The 24,853-nt window shown below is 54.3% G+C and overlaps 1 protein-coding gene across 11 annotated transcripts in view; it reads left to right on the forward strand.

Moving 5' to 3' along the window:
* The window catches only part of da (transcription factor daughterless), a 103,102-nt gene that overhangs the window by 51,755 nt on the left and 26,494 nt on the right, over window positions 1-24,853 (forward strand). For 6 of the 11 annotated variants that reach the window (XM_019842394.2, XM_019842396.2, XM_019842399.2 and 3 more), the window contains exon 1: window positions 9,826-10,767. The exons of 1 other annotated variant lie outside the window; for it this stretch is intronic. In XM_019842394.2, the coding sequence (XP_019697953.1) occupies window positions 10,219-10,767 (549 nt within the window). In that variant the 5' untranslated portion in view covers window positions 9,826-10,218. Of the gene's footprint in view, window positions 1-9,823; window positions 10,768-24,853 lie in introns of those variants that run through there. 4 more of the 11 variants (XM_019842397.2, XM_025297326.1, XM_025297323.1 and 1 more) reach the window with 3 other exon arrangements.

The following is a 24,853-nucleotide window of genomic DNA, read 5'->3' on the forward strand; positions in this document are numbered from 1 at the left end:
CCGCGCGCGCGTGCGCGCTTAATTCATTCGACTTTCTAACACCGCGCGCCTACCCGCGGCTCGCTCGTTGTTTTCCGCTCGCGCTAGCGCGGAAATATTTGTCACTCGTGTTTATGCCGCGCTTCCTTTATACTGCTCGCGATATGCAGGCACATTATGTGTTTACCTAGCCGGGCCATTAATCTTCGACCGCGCCTCGCGGAACCGTGACCTGTAAAACCTCGGGACCGAGAAAATCGTAGGATTCCGTTCGCCGTTCGCCGTTCGCCGAGAAAGTCGCGGAATTTTACAGCCGATTGTCGTGCGTACGCGACGACGCACAGCAGGCTAACTCATAACGCACGCGCGCGTGTACGGACACGCCGGTTTTCCTACTCGCCGAGCGACGACGACGACGACTGTTGTCGTTAATCGCCATCGATACGGCGAGACCCGCGATATATTTCTCGGCCATTCTCCCGCAGGACAGGATTTCAACTTTGCCGTTATCAGTGATTAATTGTAGACATATTGGTGATCTATCAGTTTGCATTTCCTTCTCTCCCTCCCTATCTCTCTCCCTCTCTCTCTCTCTCTATCTCTATCTCTCTCTCTCTCTCTCTCTCTCTCGCTCGCTCCCTGGACAAAAAGTTGGTCGCGCCTTCTTTTCCGTAGATCGAGTTCCAGGTCGTCGAATGCTCCGAATCGATAATCTAACGGTACCGAGCCGCTACTTAGTAGACGTCGGCCGAAGTAATATCGCGTTTGTAACCGCGCGCGGGCAGCGTCCTATCTGCATTGTAGATCTCGAGCTTCTGTCACGCTTTGTTACGCGACGGGACACAACGACCGAAATCAATGTCGGCGAAATTCGTGCGGATCGTTGAACCGAACAGAGCAACGATGTTATTTTTTCCTGCGGTCTAGAACCATTCAGCGCTCGAATAGGTCGAGCCTAAAACCGGGCCGGGGAATACTGCCAATTAATTGGCTCTTTGCGCAATCGTGTGCTATACAGGGTGTCTCCGCAGCCTCTTTCTCTCTCTTTCTCTCTCTCTCTCTCTCTCTCTCTCTCTCTCTCGTTCGGCTACCTAATGAAGGAACAGAGTTTCGCGTTACTTTGATTCCGGATAATTAGGCGCTGCTCGCACGCGCTCATGACGTTTTTCGTTGGGCGAAGGCGCCTGTAAACATCCTGTTTGAATGCGCGTACAATAGACCGCGTTTCATTAAATTAAACGATTACCGAATTAATAATTAATGATCGCGTAATGCGCGCGTCGATGGGAGCGGCGGGGCGCAAAGAGCGCGTTTTAGCGAGCTGTGCTGTGTTGTTCCGTTGCCGTCGAAAACGCGGCCAACTGTTCGCCAACTCGCTCTCTCTCTCTCTCTCTCTCTCTCTCTCACGCGCGCGCGCGCGCGCGCGCGGCCTCTACGTCAAGCGCAATGTTCGGGGTGCGTGAAATTTGCGGTGAATAATAACATGTTTATTCCGTGCGACCGGGGTATACAACGAATTATTTGTTGCGCGAAGACACCGCGGCCGCTAGCCCCGATTTTAATGACGCCTTTATGCAAAATCGCGGAATTATTAACGACGACGCGCGCAATCGCACCGCGTCGCTCGCACCGGGACAAAGCGGCGGCGAAGCGGCGCGATTATTCGACACGTACCGAAGAGCCATCTCTTGGGGGCGGCTGAGGAGGAGTGGCTGACGGAACGGGTTAGGGGGGGGGGAGGGAAGCTTTCCTTTCGTCGTCGGCCTTTCGGTGTTTCGCCTGCGCTTATTTCCGTCGCGCCGTGCCTCTTTGTCTCTCTCGCTGGCACGCGAACACGGCGAAGGCGAAGGCGCCCAGGCCGAGCGACAGGCAGTCTGCGCCAATTTGCCTGTCGGCGATTAACCCTTCGCCTCGCGCGGCGATAGATTGATGGCGATCTTGTGTACCGTTCCGCCGAACGTGCGTCGGCTACGAAAACGTCGGCCGTGCGCGCGTAAACAGCCAGTGAGAACATTCGCGCGCGTCGGCAGCGTCGACCGGAGGAGCAGCGACGAGTTCTCTCTCCTCCGGCGAGATGATATCGTTCCTTCCCGCTTCGTTCCAGCCGCGATCGTGGCTGTCGATTTTTTTCCGTCTCCTTTCGCGCTTCGCCCTTTGCTCGGTCTCTACCTTTGCTCTTTTACCTTCTCTCCTTTTTTATCTCTTTGATCTCCCTCTCTCTCTCTCTCTCTCTCTCTCTCTCTCTCTCTCTCTCTCTCTCGTCCTTCTCTTGCGTCTTTCTCGTCCTTTGCATTCTTCTCCGAGCGCGCCGTGAACGGCGACAGGCAGTCTGGCTGGTTCTCACGTCTCTCTCCTTCTCTCTCTTTCTCTCTCTTCTCCCCCTCCCTCCCCCCTCTCTCTCTCTCTCTCTCTTTCCCGGTATTATTACATTAGATATAAAAATGTCCGACAGGTCGAATGCGGCGTCGTGTCCTGAAGGATTCTTTCGCCGGCGAAGAATGTCCGCCGCGTCAAAGCGGATCTCCTCGCGGACTACGTCGGCTCGATCCTGGCTATCAATTTCTTCCTCCGACCGATCCCCCTCCCGTCTCTCTCTCTCTCTCTCTCTCTCTCTCTCTCTCTCTCTCTCCCTCACCCCTCTCTGCTCTTTCATTCTTGGTCCTCTCGATCTGCATCTCTCCGTCTCGCTCTCCGGCACACAGCTTTACGTCATGTCGGCGGCAGGCAGTCTGGCCAGTTTACTCTTCAGTGGCTAGTCCACCTCTCTCTATCTCTCCCTCTCTCGTCGCAGAGTCTCTCTTTCCGTCTCTAGTCGTCCGTTCCTCTCTCGCGCACCTTCACCGTCGTCGTCGTCGTCGTCGTCGTCGTCGTCGTCGTCGTGGTCGCCGCCGCCGCCGCCGCTGTCGCTGTCGCTGTCGCTGTCGCTGTTCTACCCACGGACACGTACCTTACCTGTTCCCCGGTGCTGCTTGTGCCTGCGTGTGCGCGATACGCTCGTCGCCGAGCCTCTCCTTCGCTCGCGCGCGAGTCCTTTAAAACCGGTACAGTACTCGCAGAAAACGCGCGTACCGCCGCTGCAGCGAACACGCCCTTTCTCCGCTCGCTCGCTCGTTCCTCGTCTTTTTCGCGAGAGAGCGCCGCCGAGATATCCCGGTAATTAAGCCTTCGATCAGATCGTTATCGAGGTGGAGTGGAGTGCGGACAAAAGGACGAACGCGAGCGAGGAGCGGGAGGCGCGCTGCGCTCCTGCGTACTCTCCGAGATTAATCGATCGTTCTGCTTTGCTATACACGAGTGTATTGCAAAATGAAGACGCTACGATCGCGCGATCGTTGCGTCATCGCTTCTTCGACGAGTTCCGCGTCGTATTATCCATCGACCGGATCGTTGCAGAGATTCTCTCTTTCTCTCTCGCTCTCTCGCTCTCTCGGTCTCTCGAGGCGGCTCCTTTCGCAATGCGATCTCTATGCTCGATCATTCCGCACGGTACAGTCCGGCTCGTTAAAAGTGAACGTTCTCGTTAAGCCTGTTCTGAGCGGAGTTGTTCTCGTCGACGACGACTACGACTACGACTATGATGACGACGACGACGACGACGACGACGACGACGAGGACGAGGACGAGGACGAGGACGATTATACGTTACGCAGCGCCGCTGTAAAACGTGCACGGCGGCTAGATTGAAATCGGTACGGAGAAGAAACCGAGCCGAACTGGTCGCACATGAATGGGACCATAATCATGCGGGAACGACGAGTCGCGTACACTTGGCCGCGGCCTCTGAACCGCTCGAGGGAGAGAGAAAAGACACACGGAGACGCTTCTTCCCCGCTTCTCCTCTTCCTCCTCTTCGCAGTATTCCTAGTCCTCTCCCGCTCTCTGGCTGCGCGCGTTCGCGATATAAATTCGTACCTGCTACTCGGGAGAGTCGCGGTCTTATCCGCGATCGTAAATGTCGGCCGATCCCGTGTGCCGCTCCGGCGTGTTAATTCAGCGTGATCGCGAGTCTACGATCTTGTGTTGCTCGATCGGAGGCATCGAGCGGCGGAGGATCACGAAGGGAGGGAAACGTCACAGAAGCTAGACCGGAAGGGAAACGAGGAACGCAACGAGAGAGAATTTCGTGAAAATGGCAAATCGCACACGCGAGAGCCGTGTAACAATTAACCATGTCGTATCAGTAACGATGGAATTAATAATAATTATATTAATAGTAATTAAAATTTATAATTATTATTTAAATTTTTAATTTGTAATTTACGGGCCGAATGTGTCGGATTATATTCTTCCCCGAAGAGAGCGGCGCAAAACTGACGAATGACGCGCGAGCCGATTACCGATTACCGACATGCATCGACGCGCAATTCGCGTAATATCTCATCTTGGATTTATCAGCGGCCACACGGTCGAGCTGGCTTCAGGCTCTTTGATATCGCGATTGACGTGACGTTTAAAAAGAAGAAAAAATCAACCTGTTGTGCCGGCGAGATTGAATTATCGCGCGCGTCGCCGCGAGTCGATTCGAAAGGACGTGTTGTCGTCGTTCGTCGTGGTGGTCGCCGTCGCCGCCGCCGCCGCCGCCGTTGTCGTCGTGCAAGCATCGAGATATCTAGGTGAAGGTGTACGATTAGGCACTTCGCGGGGACCGCGCAGTAGTACGCTTTACCAGTTTCGTTGAGCAACCGGCAAGGCGAATTGATCGAGGAGCGAGTTGTATATCGCTCGCTCTCTCTCCTACACACACACATACACACACACACAATCGTTCGTCTCGTTGCTGGCGCTCGATTCGCTACCGCACTTCACTTCGCGATCTGATCCGATCCGGATCGACGGTGGACCACCTACTCGTTATCGGTACGCGTTGCCGCAACGCACGCGCGATTAGAGTGTAGCTATTATACAGCAGATAGAAGAGAAGGCACGAAGGCGCAATGTTCATTACGTCTGCCGTGAAACGCGTAATTTCATGGATTACGCGCGGCTATCTCGAGTTCTACGCGCGCCTTTTACTCTTTTCTTCGTTCCGATATGTTGAATGTACAGATCATTCGTTACGCGTAGGAGGAGAGAAAGAGAGAGAGAGAGAGAGAGAGAGAGATCATGCGTCGCGCACGGTCGAGTACCTTGAATTTCGGCTCTATTAATTCTCGTAATTACCGTACAGTGTCTCTTTTTTTTCTTTTTTTTTAAACATTTCCATTTATCCGTTCTATTTATTCGCGGGAATAAAATTCCCCTTGGCGCATGTTGCGGAACGGAAATGTAAAATAAGTTGCGCGAATTTCAAAACGTCAGTTGCAAATTGCGAATATCAGCGAAACTTGAAGCCGGCCCGGCGATTCGGTCGGAAAAATATCGCGCGAATTTGTTTTCACGGGGGAGGGAGATACACGGCGACGGAGTGGCGATTATCGCGAGAGCGATATTCCGTCCCTCGTCGTCGCCTGTCTCGATCCCGAGAGAGCACGGTTCACCTTGACTCGAATCTCGCTAAGAGCAAACTCGTCGCCGTCGCCGTCGCGCTGTGATCCGTCGTTATACACGCCGCGGCGTTCTCGCGGCCTGCTCGAGCTCGGAGCTCGGAGCTCGGAGCTCGGACTTGCACGAGCCTCCGCCGCCACTTCCCTACCTGTTGCACGTCGGGCCAGGCTAGTTTTTCCTCGGGTTTACCTCCCCGTTTCCACTTTGCGTCGTCGCGGAGAACTCGACCGCGCGGGCAGAGCCGAGCGGCCCGGACGAGGCTCGCGGAATTCACGCGCGTTTAATCCTTCAATTGCGCTCGCATAACACGCCTCTCTCTCTCTCTCTCTCTCTTTGAAAAAAAAATATATATATATATATTTCGATATAATTGCTATCAACGAAGTCTGTCGCGAGATCTCTAAACGCCCTCGCGCCTTTCCCGAAATAATGGATACTTTGGGGTTACCGCACTCTCCGCTCTTTTCTCGGACGCGGCAGCTATTTTTACGACGGCACGGTGCCTGTCGAATATCCACGGGAAGTCGGTCCAAATAAATAACGAGTAATATTCCGAAAAGAGAGCGGTAGGGAAATAAAGAAAGAAAGGAAAAAAAGAGGGCGGGAAAGAAGAGAGCAGTGTCCCTCGTGGCGGGTATTCTCGCCGCTCGACGAGAGAGGAGCGATTCGCGCAGGCTGGAAAATCAGTACGCGTCTCGCGGCGAGCCGCGATCGGAGCATCTAAAACGATCGACCCGACCTTCCTCCTCCCACCGTCTCGAATTACGCGCTGTGCGCCGTTGTTTACTAAAAATCGACCTCGCGTTCCCTCTTGGCGGCGCGCGTTCCTCTCGCAACGTTCGCACGCGTGTACGAACTGCCGAAGGTCCGACGGACCTTGACGCCGCCGCCGCCGCCGCCGCCGCCGCCGATGCAGATTCCACCGCGAGAGAAATCGATTCTCGGTGTGCGCGGCGCGGCGCGGCGCGCGGAAGTCGGAACAAAGGAATCGATTCACCGGTGGCGGCCACCTAATCCTCACAAAGCGCTTCACGTCGCCACGAAGTCGAAGTTTACTTTTCGTGCTCAAACATAACTCGGGAGCTTTCGGAAGCGCGTTTGCGCGACGCCCAATGCCGGCGTGGAAGAGCGCGAGCGCGCGCGCGGAGGGGTGAGGATGGCGGAGGCGGAGGCGGCAGCGGGGGGGAGGGTTAAACACACATAATCCACCGTTTTCCGCTGTAACTCGTAACTCCCGCTCGTATTTTCTGTCCTCTCTCTCTCTCTCTCTCTCCCCCCCTCTCTCCATTTTCCTTCTCCTCTCTCTCGAAATCCCTCCGTGAGTAAACTATTTCTATATTCCTGCGACGGTGCGCAATGGGAGAAAGAGAGACAGAGAGAGAGAGAGAGGGGGGGGGGAGAGTGTGATACGACGTCGACGTGGTGCAGCGGGATGCAACCGCAACATCTTGGAAGATCCGAGAGAATCGAGCGCGATGTTACGTACGCGCATACGTGTGTACGTGCGTGATTTTTAGTGGATATTGCGAGCTCGCTCTTTTACGAGCCAGCGGCGAATTAATCTCGAAACCGGAAGGTCTCTTTCATCCCACTTTCCTTTCTTCTTTCTTCTCGTTCTTCGCTTCGGCGAACGACCCTCGCCAGCCTTAAAACCGCACGGCAAGATTCTCGATGAGACATCTCTCCTGCTGTCTGTTATTGTTCGACTCCCCACTCGTGTTTTCTCTTGCTTCGCTTCATTTTTTTTTTCTCCCCTCTATTCGACGTAAAGAGTTTTATGCGCGTCTACCGTCTTTTATTTCGCTAAATTTAGAGAGAGAGAGAGAGAGAGAGAGAGAGAGAGAGAGCGCGCGGCTCTCTACCCCTTTTCTCCCGGCGTTTCCCCGCCGGACGTGTAGGGACGCCCGGCGTCGAGGATCGAGGATAACGAGAGCGAGGAGCCGTCGATTCAGTCGCTGCGGAAGGGACAGCTGCGAATCGTGGCAATTTTCGATACGGCGAATTTTTAGCAAGAACGAAGCGTTTCGCAAATCCACTGCTCGCCGAGAGTCTCGCGCGCCGGCGGTCGCGCAACACGCCGAATCGATGGTATCGCGCATCTCTCGGTAAGCCGAGAGGGGTGATTGACCTCTTGCAAGGAAAAAAGGAAGGAGAAGGAAGGAGAAAAATAGGAGCAATAGGCGATTAAGATATCGCGCCGATCCACGATTAATGATCCGGCCGCGCGCGAGAAGGAGGTGGGGCGGACAGATAGTCGTTGTAAACAACGCTCGCCCCCTCGAATCAATATCCGATTCCGTTCGTGCTTCTCTCTATGATCTACATTATTATCGGGCGAATGTTGTTGCCGTAATTGGACGTTATCTGGGACATTACGAGCTTCTCGCGCGGCTCCCCGGCTCGGCTACGAATCACGAAAGCGCTCTCGTCGCCGTCGCCGGGATTGCGCGCGCGCGCGCGCGAATCGCCGGAATCGACTCGACTCGACTCGGCGAGAATCACAGAAGCTGCCGCGTTTCGCCAGCGTGGATTATCATCTTGCTCCGCTCCGCTCCGCTCCGTCTGCCTTTCTCTGTCTCTGCAGAGGCGACGCGACGTATCCGCTGTGAAAAGGTCCGCGACGAGCGCGGAGACGCGCGTATATCGCGGGCTCGGTTTCTCCCGACGAAGCAGCCCGTCCCGATCTGAATTCCCACGATTTTTCAGCGCTCGCAGACGTTACTCGACTCTCTCACGCCGAGTGCAACGCTTGCAGTTCGTCCGCGACGGACTGCGCACGGAGTGCATACGCGCGAAACGAGACTGCAAAGCTCTTGGGGTCGAACCGAGGAGCGAGAGAGACACACACACACAGAGAGAGAGAGAGAGAGAGAGAGGGAGACCGACTGACAGAGAGAAACGTGCGCGCACACAGAGCGAGAGTGCATCGGGTGCACATACACACACACACATACACATACACACGTGCGCGCGCGCGCGCGCGTAAAGAACCTCTACACATAGCAGTGCGTATACCGGGGGGAACAAGCATACTTGCTCTGTGTATCGTCTGGTGGAGGGGTGCACTGGCTGGACCCCAGCCTCCTCCTCCGTGCCGCGGTGTGTAGCCTATGAGTCGAGTAATACAAAACCAGTCGTCTCTCTACTGGCTAACCAGCTGGCCGTTGGCTTCTAATTCTCTGCTTCCTTCTCTCTCTCTTTCCCAGTCGCTCCCGATCTCTTCCTCTCGTTCTCTCTTTCACGATTGTTTCCGCCGTGGGACGTTTCGTGGATGCGCGCGAGCGCGGAGCGTGCGTGCGTGCGCGCGTGTGTGTGTGTGTGTGTGCGTGTGCGTGTGCGCGCATACGGTGTAATCGACCTCATGACCTGCGCGCGACCTGTCTCCCTGTGAAATTCCTCGATTAGTGGAAAAAAGATCGGCACCGCGCGACGACCGGGCGAGGGAGAATCGCGAGTTCGCGGAGTGTCGCGTCGAGCCAGGCTTGCGAGCGGCGGCTCGTGAAAGTGCCGGAAAATCGAGCGCCCGTCCCCCTCCCCCTCCCACTCCTGCCCCCGCCCGCGTACGGTCGATGCGAACGTGTCTCGTGAAAACGCTCGCTTATCAATCGGAATCGCTTATCAGCCGGAATCGGTGAGCGCGCGCGGATCATCGGCGCCGTCCGCGCGAATCCGACCGAGGATTTACTACGCTCGCTCTTTTTTTTCTCCCCCCCTTTTTTTTTCTTTCTTTCTTTTCGCGGTGCAAATGAACGGACGGGCAATACAACACGAGTGAGTGAATCGTTGTTGCCGGCGATAAGCCCGCCGGTAACGCCGTCGTGACGGACACGCCTCGATAATATTGCCGCCGCGCGCGCGCGCCGCCGAGAAATAATCCGTCCGGTTCTTCGCGGCGCAAAATCAGGGACGATTTTTTCGTCGCGAAACCCGAGCGTTTCGCGCCGCAACTTTCACCGGTGATTAACGATTATCGCGGCGCGCGCTCTCCGGGTTCGGGCTAAAGAGTATAACGAAACGCTGCGCCGATTCGATCCGCAATAATCGCCGACCGTGCCGCGGCACGGCAGCCGCGCGCGCGCGCGCGCGCGCGCAACCTTTGATTAGGCGATCTCTCGACGGCGAGCGAGCGGCCATTCGAGTTTCGTTGAATGTTCATTCGCCCGACTCATGCACCTCGATAAATAAATAACGAGATCGCTCTGAACATCGGCGTCGCGACGTGTTTGACTCGAACTTCGAAAGCTGCAAGTTCTCGTCAGGTGTGAGAAAGAGCAAGCGAGAGAGAGAGAGAGAGAGAGAGAGAGAGAGAGAGAGAGAGAGAGAGAGAGAGAGAGAGAGAGAGAGAGAGAGAGAGAGAGAGAGACAATCGGCCGATAAAAAGTTCGAGCTCACGTAAACATCGCGAGGTGCTGAAGGGAGGCCGCGTCGACGACGAATCGCGCGGCCGACACTCGCGGAGGAGCGATGTCGGAGCCGGATTCGTGTCAAGGTGGCGAGCGAGCGCGCGATCGGCGAATCGTCAAACACGTCGCTGCGAGAAACACCTGCGATTAATTTCGCCCGGCGTGTCTCACGCGCCTTTCTCGTCGCGACGGCGACACGCGCGCGCGCGCGCGCGGGGAAAGAGGCGAGGAACGCGCGTCCTGCGAGCGAGCGACGACGAGATGAGAGATTCCGATTGAGGAAACGAGGGATCGTGTTCGGTCACGACGACGAATCGGGGGCTCGAGCTGAATCCAGATCGCGCGGCCGAAGATGGAGCGCAGCTTCAAGAACAACGCGGACTTCAAGATGAATCAGCAGAGCTTCAAGCTGAGCGACTTCGGGATCGAGGCGAGGCCGGAACGGTCGCGGGTCGCGAATCACGCGAGCGGTAATCAGTGCAAGCCGCGACGGCCGGCGGTGACCGCGGCGGCCTCTGGCCAAGTCGGTGGTCATCATCATCGGTACGTTCACGTGGAAAACGCGCGCGTTCCGCAGCAGCTTCCGATGACGAGCCCGGGCCGCCTGGCGGCGAGCGGCTCGAGTTTGCTGCAGCTCGCGTGCAATCGTTCACACGACGGCCCGTGTAACTCCACGCTGATGACGTCCGACCGCGACGGCGGCGGCGGCGGCGGCGGCGGCAACCGGCACGCCGACAGTCCGAATCAGCTCGGACAGATGCAGAACGCTCCGCTGGCGGAGCGATTTCGCACGTCGTCCAGCAGTCCGGGCGGTTCCGTGTCCGGAAGCAGTCCGATCGTCCAGCTCGGTTCGGTACCGTCGCCCAATTGCTGGAAACAGTACGGCGGCCAGGAGAGCGGGGTAAATATCCGAAGGCTCGTAATAACGACTCTCTCTATGTATATGTGTGTGTGTGTGTGTGTGTGTGTGCGCGTGCGTACATGCGTGCGTGCGTGCGTGCGTGTGTGAGTGGCGCGTCGAGGTAGTCGCTGAATCACTCGCCACCAAGTCCCACTGGAAACGTGAAAATTCGCTCGAAACGACAGCGAGAGTTCCGCTCACTCGAATCCTCAATCTCGACACACTGACCCTGCAAATTCCGTCCAGCTTGGACGACACTGTGCGGCCTGTATCGTCTGTGCGCACTATCGCGCGTAACGACTGGCTGCCCAGTGTCACTTGAACATTTTTCTCCGTGTTCAATTATCCTCGAAAAAGGACCGTGCTTAATTATTTTTAACAAGGACCCGTGTGACCAGCGGCTGCATTCCGTACACGTTTACCGTCAACCATCGGCTTTGATACATGTCGTTGCACAGCTGTTTTTTTTCCCCCCCCCCCCCCCCCGAATCGTATGATTATACCTGCGCAACGGCACTTATCAAACCGGCAGTAGTCGGCAGGTGTGTATAAAATACCGATCCGGAATGATTTAATATTCGACTATCTTAATAAGTGTCCAAGGATAAGTCAGGTACAGCAAGGATTGATTGATCGATCGAGCACTTACTAATCGTTCTAGGACAATCTCTTGAGAACGTGGAAATATTTCAATTAGACAGATATGCATGCTTGGCCGACCAGACGTGGTAAGGAATCTCGTTAATCTCGGCCTTCCCGTCGCTTAAAATGCGTCTCGGACGCTTTTCAGACGACTCTTTTGTTCTTAAATTCTGATCGTTTTATCGAAATATTCATGTATAGAAGCGATCATTGTTCAATATTTTACCAAAAATTTTGGTATCGGACTGAGGACGAAGATATCATTAATGTACGAAATGGTACGAATTTTAATACAGAAAAGCAGGAAGAATTCACAAGGTCAGTCTTTTTAAGACATTTGGTGGTGCATATATGTGCCGATCGTGTTGAAAGGATTAAACGTAGCGATAAAAGGTCCACCGGGATCAACGGGATCAACGGGCTGGTCCGTAAACGGGGATCGCGCAGCGTGTCGTCGCGCGGATCGATCGCGCGCTGGTCGCGCAATATCCGCAGACGCGTTGGCCGTCGACGAGGAATCTCGAGAATACCTATCGGTTCCGGGGTGACGCACTAATCGCGCCCGAGGAGGTGTCCGGTATGCGTCCGAGCATTCCACGGCTCGTAAATCTCGCTGCGAGCTCCGTCGCGCTTGCGTCGCGCGCGATTTCCCGCGATGAGGACCGCGTGAGATTTTCAGTCCCTTCCCCGCGGCTGAATCCCCGTGTCGCCTCGACGGAGAGACGACGACAGAGGAGGTTTCGTTTTTGCACACGATCCAAGGGATTCTCACTCGAGTCTTCGAGGCATATTGCGCGAGACGTACCCGGCAATTGTTGGGACAATTGCGGGAGCAACTAATAATAATAAACAAAGCGCGATATTCGGCTGGGTTGGTCACAACGGGGGAGCGTCTTCTTCGGGATTTCAGCCTCGAGCCGACCAACCGACCGCGACCTCGAGCTCCACCACGCTCGCGTCTCGTATTTGTCTCTCTCCCTCTCGCTGCCCGCCCCCTTCTCTCCTTCTCTCTCTCTCTCTTTCTCTCTCTCTCTCTCTCTCCGTCTCTCACCGCACACGGGGAGTTGTATTCATGGCGCGTTTCGCTCGCAGGGCTAATTAGTATGTGCCGCTGCGCCGCGTATTAGGCGGCGGTCGCAGTTGCATACGAAAGATACGCGCGCGCGAAGGGGAACGTCGCGTCCACCACCTGTGAAAGAATATCCCCGCGGAATTCCGAGAATACCTCCCGGCCCCCGCCGTCCTTTCGCCCTGCCTGTCGATACCCTCGATACATCGTCGCGCGACGGTGTCGTAATTTACTTTTTCCTTTTTTATCCGCAGGCGGAGATATCGATCGCGGTGCGCGGTGGACGTGAGAAGTCATTTTCTTATCGAATGGCTTTATCGAAGCTGCGGGAGAGAGGGAGAGAGAGAGAGAGAGAGAGAGAGAGAGAGAGAGAGAGAGAGAGAGAGGGCATGCGGGGTGACGGCATGCAGCGAGAGCGGGAGCGTTCTGCGTTCGGACGAGAAAAGGAGCAGAAGAGGACGATTCGACCCCGGCCGATAGTCGCAGGGAATTAATCGGCGCGCGATGAATCGCGGTGTTGCGCCGTGTGTGCCGCTCGCGCGCTTGTCATTTCCAGCGGTGTCCTCCTCTCGTCCTCCTCGCGTTCGGCGGCCGAGAGTAGGTAATTGAAAATTCTTTTTGCGACCGTGCGATGTATCGGCCCGCGCGGTCGAGTATCCGGTTAATTTACTGTAAGCGGATGCAGCCCGTTATCGCGCGATTCAATCATAACTCGTCCCGCGTGTGCATGTGCCTTGTCCCTCTCTCAATTAATGGGAATTAATTGATCACGGTGGCCGTTAATGTGTGCAGGTGTATCGCGCGAGACGAGAGAGAGAGAGAGAGAGAGAGAGAGAGAGAAATAAATAGGAGCGCCTCCCGCGACCGTAGGGCCGCTCCTCTCTCTCGCTCTCTCGCTCTCTCTCTCTCTCTCTCTCTATCTCTGTTAGCGGGACAATCGTATTAATTAGATCGCGAGATCGTTAAAGCGCCCGTAAATACCTTCGTGCGCGTCGCGAATGCGTCTTGCTTACTTCACGTCGACGTTGAGATTTACGATCGCCGTTGAAGAGCATGTCTCTTTCTGCCTTCATCGCCTGTCTTTCTTTCTCTGGCAACAACGCATTTAAATAATTTGCGTCTTGCGAAATCAAGGAGAAAGATGGAGAGTTAGGTGTGTATCGCGCGCGATAAATATTTTGAAATCCTCCGGAAAGGGACTTGCTATCCTCGTCTGATGCGATATCCATGGATAAAGAAAAGTCTCTCTCTCTCTCTCTCTCTCTCTCTCTCTCTCTGTCTCTCGGTCACAGTGAGCGCGCGCGCTGTGTAGAAGCTAGGTGCGCATTTTTTACGGCCTTCTTTTCAGCAGCGTATACGCGATTCATGCGCGCTGACAGCGATCGCAATAACAAGTCCGTGCGCGCAGATCGCTCTGTTATGAAAAAGGTGTATGAAATACCCCGAGCCGGGCGTGGTGGCCCTTCCTACACAACGCAGTCTCTCGCCTTTCTAACTTGTCCCGCGCGCGCGCAACGCGCTGAGGAGACCCAATTGGCTCTTGCTCCTTGCGATTTGTCTGGAAAAGGGAGCCAGGAAGCGTTTTCGATCTCCCGCCCTTGATAAGAGCGACCGGTCCGGCGCTTTCTTTCTCTCTTGCACGACTTGCAAACGTCTCAATAATCTTCGCACTTGAGACAGATAACGCACGTTGACGTGTCCCGGAGCGAGACACACGGGAACGTTTCCGACGTTTCATCTGAAGATAAGAACGTATGATTCGGAGATTTCGTTCCCTCTCTTTCCCCCCCTCTCTCTCTCTCTCTCTCTCTCTGCGGCGGACAAATCGTTTGAATAATTTTTGGACCTGAGACACATCAACGGTGTATTGACGTATTTGTTCCCGCCGTCTGCGAAGTCGCGACAATGTCGGACGCCGCCGGACACAATGGGTGATCCTGCGTGTCTCGCGGAACATTTGGACGCGCTTGGAAGACTCGAGGAGAGACGTCCGTCTTCGAAGGACGTCTCTTCGGCGGCCTCCCGAGACTGGTTTCCGCGGTTTAACGCCAGGCTTTCGCAGATTTCCGTCTCGATAACTGTAATCGTAAGCCGAGCCATTACGGTAATCTCTCTCGGCCTCGTTTGTGCGCGTTCGCTTCTCGCCGCGCGCGCGCGGAGCGCTCTCCCGACGAGCTTAAATACCCGTCGTTCCGTGCCTTAGGTTTTACGCCCTGAAGATTAACGACGAGAGACGATCGCGAGCGCGCGAAACTTTCCCCCCTGCCGCCCCCCTCGCGCAAGTTTCAGCGTGTAAATTTTTACAGCGTCGTAAACCTTTCAATTGTTTAACAAGCTACTGGCGACAGCTATGGAGACTTTGGACTCTCTCGCGGGCTGTCGGCGGGCTCCGGCAACCTTGAAGACATCGTGTCGCGTTCATTCGAGTGCCAAACATGGCGCTGCATTCCGCTGTCTCGTTAACATACCGAAGAAGCAATTATAAGCACGAGACGCGCGCGAGTCGTCAGTCGCGGGGAACCACCGAGCGGATAGAGAGGACGTTCTAAACGTCTTCGAATAAAAATTCACTCGGAAAGCGACAGCGAAAGTACCTCGTCATTCGATGCCCGACTCGCGGATTTTGAAACGGATGAAAAATCACTCGAATCTTGCCCATTCGACCGTCGATGCGTCATTCTTGCTTCGTCTACTTGCGCGGATGGGATTTTAGCCGAAGACACGCAGGGAGCGCACAAAATGCGACTTTCGCGCGGCTTCTCCGTTCCGAAAAGTCCGCCATTCGCGCGCGCGGTCTAGCGGAACACGAAATCGTCTGATACAAGCTGGACGTGACTCGTCTCGATCCACTCCTCCCGCGAAGGTCTTCTCACCTACCGACACGCGTCTAACGATAAAAGAATTCGGCGTCGCGTTCTCGAGTCGATAAGTGCGCCGGCGTTGCTCGCGGACGCACTTATCTCCTTGCGACTCGTCTTCGAGCACCGGCTCCCTCCCACCCTCTCCTTCCCTCCCGCCCTCTCGAATAGATTCGCGGATGTGCCGATCGTTGGATATTCCGCACACGGCGGCGCGGGGGAAGAGAATCCGTTCCTGTCGACGTATCGACAGACGGACGGACGGAACTGCGTGCCGCTTGTAATTCTGCACGACGTGGTCTTTTATGCGGGCTTAAATCACATTCTCGAGAAGTGACTCGGTTCTCCCCGCTCGCTGTCCCGGCGCACCGACGACCGTACATTGCGCGCGTTCGACGTGTGTTTCTCTACCGGGAGATCTCGCCGAGAGAGAGAGAGAGAGAGAGAGAGAGAGAGAGAACCGCCGAGCCCGCGGTGGCCGCCGTCGAGAGAGGCCGATTCCGCGGATTTGATCCTTTTGCGGCGGTCTGACTTTACATGGGCTCGAGTCGCATTCTCGGCGAATGAGTCGACGCCGGTTGTCGTAGCGAGAGAAACCCTCCTGCGCGCTCCGTCTCTCTCTCTCTCTCTCTCTCTCTCTCTCTCTCTCTCTCTCTCATTTTTCTCTTTCTCTCTCTCTCGCTCTGTTCCGGTCCGCTCTCATTGTTCCTCCGAACGAACTATTGTTCTTGTATCTGCGCGCGACGGGTTCTTTTAGCGCGCTTTTGTTCCCTAAAATTTGTCACATAGCAGTCGCGCGTGCGCTGGATGCTATCGACGGTATAAATAATAATAATTACGTTGTTTGCAAGCTGCTGTCCAAACGATCCTTCTCTCTCTCTCTCTCTCTCTCTCTCCCTCTCTCTCTCCCTCTCTCTCTCTCCCTCTCTCTCCCTCTCTCTCTCTCTCTCTCTCTCTCTCTCTCTCTCTCTCTGTCTTTTTCCTCGAGTAGAATCTCGCGAGAGAATGGCGTTTTCGAGCGTGTCTCCGTCGACGAGCCGTTCCCGAGGCGAAATTTCGCGACGTGCATTTCTTTCCGCGCGGTAGCGCCCGAGCGTCACCGATAAAACTGTGTCAATAATTGAGCGATTAAAAATACATACTCCCGCGTAACCGGAGGAACGCGCATGCGCGCGAGTGAGAGAGACCGACTGCTCGATTCTCTCTCTCTCTCTCTCTCTCTCTCTCTCACTCACCGCCGTTCCTTCGCGCACCCGCTCACGGCGATAAATTATTAATCGACTCGAATTATACGCGATGATAGCACGGGTGAAGAGAGAACGAGCAGGAAGAAGAAGAGGAGATGAGCCAAGGCGAAAGTACTCGTGTCGTCGATCACAGGGGATGCAACACCCCGGTGTTCGCGTTAGCCGGACGGCTCTTTGAAAAAGCATCACGTAGCGCGTATCAGCCGGCTAATTGTTCATTATGCAGCCCGTTTGTCTCGGCGTTCTCTCTCTCTCTCTCTCTCTCTCTCTCTCTCTCTCTCTCTCTCTCTCTCTCTCTCTCGTTCTCTCTTTCGATGCGTGTATGCGCGCCGGCGATGCGCCTAATAAATAATGTAAACCGCCGCGGATCTCTGGTCTCTTTTCACGTGCTGCCTGGCGGAGGCATCCGTGCGGAATTACATATGCACACCTGCCTGCCCTGTGTGTGTTATAACGTTGTAAACCGATGCGCGGCCCTCGCGTCTCGCCTCGCCTCGCCTCACCTCGCCTCGCCTCGCCTCGCCGCACCTCACCGCCGGCGATTGGTGTTGGTAACGCTCGCGAAGACGGCTCGGCCCTCCCGTGTAAATGGCCTTAAGCCTCTTACGTCAGATCTCGCCGCGGGTGGGTACCGCTGATAATTAACAATTAGTGGTTACCAATTAAAACGGACCCAGCCCGCGCCGCTTGGCCAGCCCGCCGCACGGCTGCGAAGCACTACTTACCGCCCGATTATCGTCATCGTCGACCTGTTCCGAGGAGATTTTACACCTCCGCAGCGAGCTCGAGCTCGAGCTCGTTCGGCACACGCGACCGCCGCGATCTTTAATCGCGCGCAAGGACGAGGCGGCAGATCGAGGTAGGCGTGCGCGCGCGGTCGATGAAATTTTTCACGCTGGGATTTTCGATTCTAATCTCGTTTTAGAAACTTTGTTATTCTCCCGCGGGAAATTACTCGTTACCGGCATCCTCGCGCGGCACTTATCGATCAAGATGGATCGTTGAACGAATTTAACCCTTTCACTGTTCGCGGGAAATATACTTTCCACCTTTTCTTCATTCAATTTTGCGTTGTAAATCACATAATTTTGTAAAACTAATCGGAGATTTGAGTTTTCCAGATAACTGAATAGTTGTTCGATATACTCCAATAGGTTTTTATACTTAATTATTCATTTGTGATTATTTGTAACAAATCTAAGTTGAAAAAATGCTTTTTTTTTTAGGGAAAAATCGATTCCTCGGAGAGTATTGAATGTAGAGGTCTGAAATCTTCACCAAATATTTTTCTGATGTTGTACGAAAGCATATAATTTTTTTTCAGTATCTTTTTGCAGGTCAGATTTTTTTTTAAAAGCAAATATTTCTGCAAAAACTGCCGAAATTTGATTTTATGGTCGCCATATTGAATCCGCCATTTTGAATTTTGCAAATCTGACTTTAGATTCGTAATCAGCGACTCAAAAAACGTAGGACTACCTAAAATATTTTAATAATTTTCTCAAGGGAAGTTAATTCAGCAATGAAAGGATTAACGAAATATTAAAGACTCAGCGATATTCGAATAATCAAATGTTAAAATTCTTAATGATTCTAATTCTGACGGTAGTCTGTAGTCGCCAGCTTGCAGTCGGCGTTCTTTCCGCGGGCGTTTGATAGAGGAACCATGCGTTGTGCGTCGTAGCCACTCCCGACGAGCGAGGGAGAGATAACAAGTATATTTTCGTCGAATAAATACCAACTCGTTGTTGTGGCGCACGATGAAGGTGTCAGAATCGCTTCTTAATTCGTGTGTTTTCCTTTCGGCCCGATTGAAACCTCTTCGCCGCTCGCATTTTCCCTGTTTGTACAATTGGCCCGATGACGACAACGACAACGACATCGACGACGACGACGACGACGACAACGACGACGACGACGGAAGACGAGGACAACGCGACGACGCGAGCCGTTTCCTCCCGGCGGCGATTAATCCAAAAAGAACGATCCGTTGTTTCTAAATGAAGCCGCTTTGTCTCGCGGAATATTCGGGACAGCTCAACGTAAATTACATGCGACGGCGCGTCGCGTTTAGTCATCCCCGGCGATTACGCCCGCCGAGAAGCGTAGCGCATAAAAGTATTCTCCCGCATAAAAAGCACGAACTGCGTCGTGGCGTCTACGTAATCGCGTAATCGACAGGAACGACTCTCTCTCTCTCTCTCTCTCTCTCTCTCTCTCTCTCTCTCTCTCTCTCTCTCTCTCTCTCTCTCTCTCTCACACCCTCTCTCTCTCTCTCTCTCTCTCTCTCCCTCTCACTCTCTCTCTCTCACACCCTCTCTCTTGATCGCTTCCCGCGAAATAAAATTGAAAATCGTCGCGAAGCTTTCGCGCAGATCGGAACCCTCGCGTCTTTGGTGTGCGGGATGCGATTTCCGCGATTTATTCTGCAAGAATACAAGAATATCGTTGCGGGTTGGTTAATCGCAGTTGATTAAAAAGCTCCTTCCATCTTGAGATCGACTCGCGTGCGTATCGTCTCTCCTCGACTAAGGACGAGGTTTTTTTTTTTTATATCACATAGCGTCAGCATAGCATCTGATCGAATGGCGCGGATAAAATAACGTCTACTAAAGAAATCTCAAATATTCCTACGACCGTGTCTCGTGTTTTGTCCAACTCCTCCATTCCCTTCTTCCTCACTCTCTCTCTCCCTCTCTCTCTCTCTCTCTCTCTCTCTCTTCTCTTTCGCTCAGATTGTTTTCTCGGCGATCGCGATAAATGCGATGCTGGGTAATCGGAGCTCTCTCGATAATTTCGCGAACGGAGACGGACTTTTGAACAACATGCTGTGTGTGACATCGTCGTTAGGCTCTCTCGCTTTTCGCAAGGATCACAAGTTAATCTCGAGAAGCAGCAATGCCTGATCAGATGTAGATTTGACAATATTCGTCGTCGCGACTCGTTTCTTGATTCCTGTGAGAAGTACTGAATGACGCTCCTCGAATGATACATCGCGCACGCGAGTTGAAATAAAAATGCGAATATTGTCGTGTCGGGGCGCTCATTAAAACGTCGCCGTCGGGACAAAAGTGGCCCGAATCGAGGTGCGAATTACGATTTCCAGATTACGAGCGGCGATTAAGAACGATGTCTCAGACGGCGTGCGGTCCACACGTGGCGGCGCGATCGTTCAGCGATCCACACGTTAGGTTAGTTGCCGTGCATGCGTATGCGAGAACGCGTTTTAATTCGATTTCACCCTCGCAAATTATGCGAGGCTACGTCCTCGGCGTTACAAGCGCAAGTGTTCGTCCCCCGGCCCTTCCTCTCCCCCCCCCGGGGGGGAAAAGAAAGAGAGACGCGACGTCTCTCGGCTGCTCGGACGACGGACGGTGCGACGCAACCGGAAGTCGTCCTGCGTCGGTACATGCCTATTCCATCTACGGATATTTCCTTTACGGCCACCCGCCCGCCCCGCCGCGCTGCCCACCGCCATGGGAAAGCTTCGGGATCCCGTGGCACACGCGACGAAAGACCGAGAGACATAAATTTACAAAAGGACGACACGGGCATTACCGCGGGCATTAGCGTGCTAAACGTTTTATCGTGCCACGAGGTTCCCACATTTTTCCCGGCCACCGCTGCCGTCGTCGTCGTCGTCGTCGTCGTCGTCTTACGAGCACTCGCCCCTATGCGTCCCGTCGCGAATTAAGATTTTGCGGAAGCAGCGCCAATTGCGCAAAAAGTCGAGGGGAGTAATGCGCGGTTATTAACCCCTTTCTGGCCGCGCGGAAATGCCGAACGAGAGTACCCTGTTCGGAGAAGAAGTAAGAAATAGAGAGAGAGAGAGAGAGAGAGAGAGAGAGAGAGAGAGAGAGAGAGAGAGAGAGAGAATATTATCGATCGCCAAAAAGACACGGCAACGAAAAGGACGAGAAGGAGAAACATCGTTTAATTGCTGTATATCGCGACGAGATACTCTCGCTTGAATCGACGAATTTTAGGCTCGCAAAATGGGAAAAGTCGACAGTAGGAAGAAAGTCTTTCAAAAAGAATTATTCAGGAGGAGGAGATGTTGCTCGAGGTTGCTGGCCTCGGCGGACACAGACACACTATCAATTCTTCTACCCGGACAAAGACACGATGACAACGACGACGACGCGTCTCTCTCTCTCTCTCTCTCTCTCTCTCTCTCTCTCTCTCTCGCCGGCGTTGCGCGCTGCTAATTTCGCGTTTCGACTTATTGCAGAAGGCTGAATTATTCTCTATTACCGATATCGCGTCGCGACTCGTGTATACTCGTGCGTGATGCGGGCAATTTCTGCTGGCGCAAGGAGAGGGAGGGGGAGGGGGGACGTGGGGAGGAATTACCAATACTGGCGTCATCGTTGCAACGTGTCGTGCGTTGTGTGTGCAGACGAGTAAGCGCTCGCCGGGCTGTCGGAAATTATCTCGCTGTCATCTACGACGCGGCGCGGCATCCATTTACCGCGAAGACCGTTGCGCGTCTATTCTTTTTACAAATGCGTCGCCGTTAACCCATTATGTCGACACGGAGGAGCGAGAGAGAGAGAGAGAGAGAGAGAGAGAGACAGACCGAGAGGGAGAGAGAGAGAGAGAGAGAAAAGGACGCGTGTAACGCGGATGAACGGCTCCGCGGCGGTCGATAAAAAGACTCGTCGAATTACGCCGATTACGCCAGTTACGTTTGGATTTATCGAGTCGTTCGTCTCGCGGTGAGAAAAGTAATACATACTCTTCGGCTGGCTCTCTCTCTCTCTCTCTCTCTCTCTCTCTCTCTCTCTCTCTCTCTCTCTCTTCCTCAGCCCCTTCTTCCTCCGAAAATTAGCGGCGACGTTGAATCGACCGGCGGCGCGGTCTCTCCGCGGCGTTTCTCTCTCCTCCGCTCGCGAGCCCGGAGATCGTCGGCGATATCCCGGTATCGGTCGGGTACTCTTCCGCGGGAAGGGCTTTTTAATAGAGCGCCCCATGGGAATTCTCAGGGTCCGGCGCGGCGCGGTTCGACGGAGAAAAGGAGAGAGCGTGCTCCTCGTCGACTGCTTCGTCCGACGAGACACCTGGTTTCGTCTACTCGACAGGCGAACGTCGCTCTCTCGCTGTAGTAATTAATAAGGGGATAATCGGCGATCCATTATCTCGTTGATAGTGACCCTCCGCCTTTTACATCTCCTCCCCGTCTTCTTTTTCCTCGAGTGCCCTCTGCCTCTCTTTCTCACAGTCTCGTCTCGTACCGGCTACCCTTAAACTCATTTCCGCCCACGTGTACTTAATAACGGTCACAGAAGAAGGGTGAACGAGCTTGGCGCGGAGAGGGCTGGGGGAGGGGGAGGAAGCGCAGGACAGCACATCGGTTTCAGAGTTTCCAGCGTGGCCGCGCGTTGACTGATTACAATTAGCCATCGTCCGATTATAAAGTTGCTGATCGTGCGTGGGATATTATCTTAAGAATAGCAATTAGTATTATAATTGCAATAATATCAATTGCTGCTACGACGATTATGTAAATGTACTATACAATGATTGGAGCGTACAAAATATTTTAATTATAGCCGTAATTAGTGGGCATTGTAATCATATCGTGTCCACAACGTAGCCGTCTCTCGCGCTTACACGGAGCGGCGGCTCGCAGTGATTAGAAAACTCGCGCGCAAATCGTCGCGGTAGTGGAATCAAGCGGGTGGGATCAAGCGTGTAGGTGAATCATGGTCGGTGTGTAAAGTCCCCGAAGTGTACGTGTGCGGGAAGGATGGACGGCGACGACGATGACGACGACGACGACGACGACGCGGTTGATCGAGTACGCGAGATGGCCCCATCACGTGCTCAATTTTCCGAAGGTTTCATAACATCCGTCGTCCCGCTCGCGAGGGGGGACGAGTCGGCGGTGAACGCGCACCCCGTCGTCTCTTCTTCTCTCTCTTGCTCAAACGCACACACACACACACACACACACACTGTGTCGGTCCGTCCGTCCTATTTCAGATCCTCGACGGCTAATTTCCCTGACAGAGACATTTCCGTTCGGTCGAGGTCCGCTACGGTACGGCGCGGTGCGCTCTCGCCCACCCCCGATCGTCCGTTTCTCCTTGCCGACCCTTCCTTGGCGCCGCCACCGCCGCCACCGCCGCCGCCGTCGTCGTCGTCGTCGTCGTCGTGGCGATCGTAAGGCGGGGCAAAAAGGGAGAACTAAATCAATGTAGGACATTTATATTGGCTGGAAATCGCTGACTCTCTCGGCCACCGTGGACACCCGAGCCGGGACATATTAAGATTTCTGATCCGCCGCGTCGACCGCGGCGCGGCGACATTTTTATCATTGCGTGTCCTTTCTTTCCTCGACACGTCCGCCGCGGCGCGAGAAGGAAATAAAACGTGAATTATTGTCTATGCGGTGTCCTCTCTCTTTCTCTCTTCCTCTCTTCCCCCTTTTCTCTCTCTCTCTCTCTCTCTCTCTCTCTCTCTCTCTCTCTCTCTCTCTCTCTCGCCAGACGCGGCCGCACACATGGTCCAACCCTGGCGGCCGGTCGCTCGGGTTAAAGTGGCCGTTACGGTTTTCGGTGAATAATTTAATGGCCCGTTTAGTGTGATGTCGGCTCGTGAATATCGAGCGATGTCTCGAGCGCGATACGCTTAGTAAACATTTTTCGCGAGCGGATTCCGCGCGCGCGCGAGGGATAGCCTCCTTCGGAGCGAATTTTCCGCGAGCGTGGCTGGAAGGAGCAATGCGAAGGGCCGATTGAACAATACCGTCAGTCAGATCGAATCTCTTCTGTCGTCGTCGCACGGGAATAACGTTCTCGCTCGCCGAGGTTTCACCGATTAATGTTGAAATCCTCGAGTGTGCCGGCGACGAGCCGCGGCTGGTTCAGACCAGTTGAAACTTCAATCGTTTGCGAGCGCGACCTCGCTCGCTCGCAGTTTTCTGCGGGGAGCGGCGTTGGGAGGGGACGACGAGGATCGCGAAAGAGGGGGAGAAAACGCGGTGGACGCGCTTGTCGAAGCATCGGGGTTGACCGCGGGTGTCAAAGCAATTCATTTAAATTAATAGGTCCGGAGGCCGAGCACGCGCGACTTATCAGCCGATTAGCGCGGCGGTTTCACCTCCCTCCCCGCTCGGAGAAGCGTTCTTGTTTGTTGTAAGGCCATTTATCGACCAGCGTCACCGATAAAGCTCGATACTTTTATCAAGCCGAGATTATTCCTCTATCTTTGCCGGAGATACGTCGACGACGGCGACGGCGGCGGCAAGATTTACACGCTCTCTGAATGATTTCATTTGTCTCTCGTGGATCCACGATAATCAACACTCGTTCCTCCTCCTCCTCCTCCTCCTCTTCTCGCTCTCATTTTACTCCAGGTCGACGAAGACAGCAGAATCAATCGAAGATGGTATATGGGATAAGCCGTAGTTGCGTCAGCTAGTCGGCTCGATCCTGAGATACAACATTTCCACAATACGAGATTGATCGATCGCCCGATTATCGTTGACAACAATCCGAGACGGAGGCCGAGAGATCGAGTTTACCGCTCGTTCACTTGTTTAATCTGTCGACACCACGACACGACACGACATATTTTGTCCACGGTTAAAGAGCCGCGCGGGTTCCTCTCAACTTGAACTTCACTTCGTACATGAAACAAACCTCGAGTTGCGTAATCCAAATCTTTATTTTTAAACGGGGATTTCGTTCCCGAAGTTTACTCATCCGTTTCTCTTGGAAATTATTTACCGTTTTCTCTTTCTCTCTCTCTCTCTCTCTCCTCCCCCCATTCGGCTCTTCGTCAAGGGTGCCATATCTCGCCTCTTACCCTTCTACTAGCTCTTCTCCAATTCTCGTCCGAGATAGCGACGAAGCGTCTTCACTTGTACCTCGGCAGTCATTGATCGCCTTCTGTCGATCCTGCGATCCTGTGTCCAGGATCGATCGCGCCGCGCTCCTCACGTCGTCGGCGAGCCGCGCGCGTCCGACGATTGGGCCGCGCGCGCCGCTCCCACCGCCTCCGTCGGCCGCGCTGGCCGTGATCGGGGCGCACCGCTGAACACCACCACACCACCACCGGTGACGGCCGACAGTCGCGCGTTGTCAGCCGCGTCGCGCGGTGTCGAGTCGTCGTGTCGCTTCTCGCGGTTCCATCTATCCATCCACCCGTCGACCTGCTTCTCCTATCTTTCTCTTTCTTCCGCGGAGTTTTGCCGCCGCACGTGGCGGCCTTTGCGCTCACGGATCCGCGTACGTCGTCGACTACGACTACGACGACTATCGATC

This window comes from Harpegnathos saltator, unplaced genomic scaffold (assembly GCF_003227715.2).
Source record: "Harpegnathos saltator strain DR-91 unplaced genomic scaffold, Hsal_v8.6 scaffold174, whole genome shotgun sequence".
Lineage (NCBI taxonomy): Eukaryota > Metazoa > Arthropoda > Insecta > Hymenoptera > Formicidae > Harpegnathos > Harpegnathos saltator.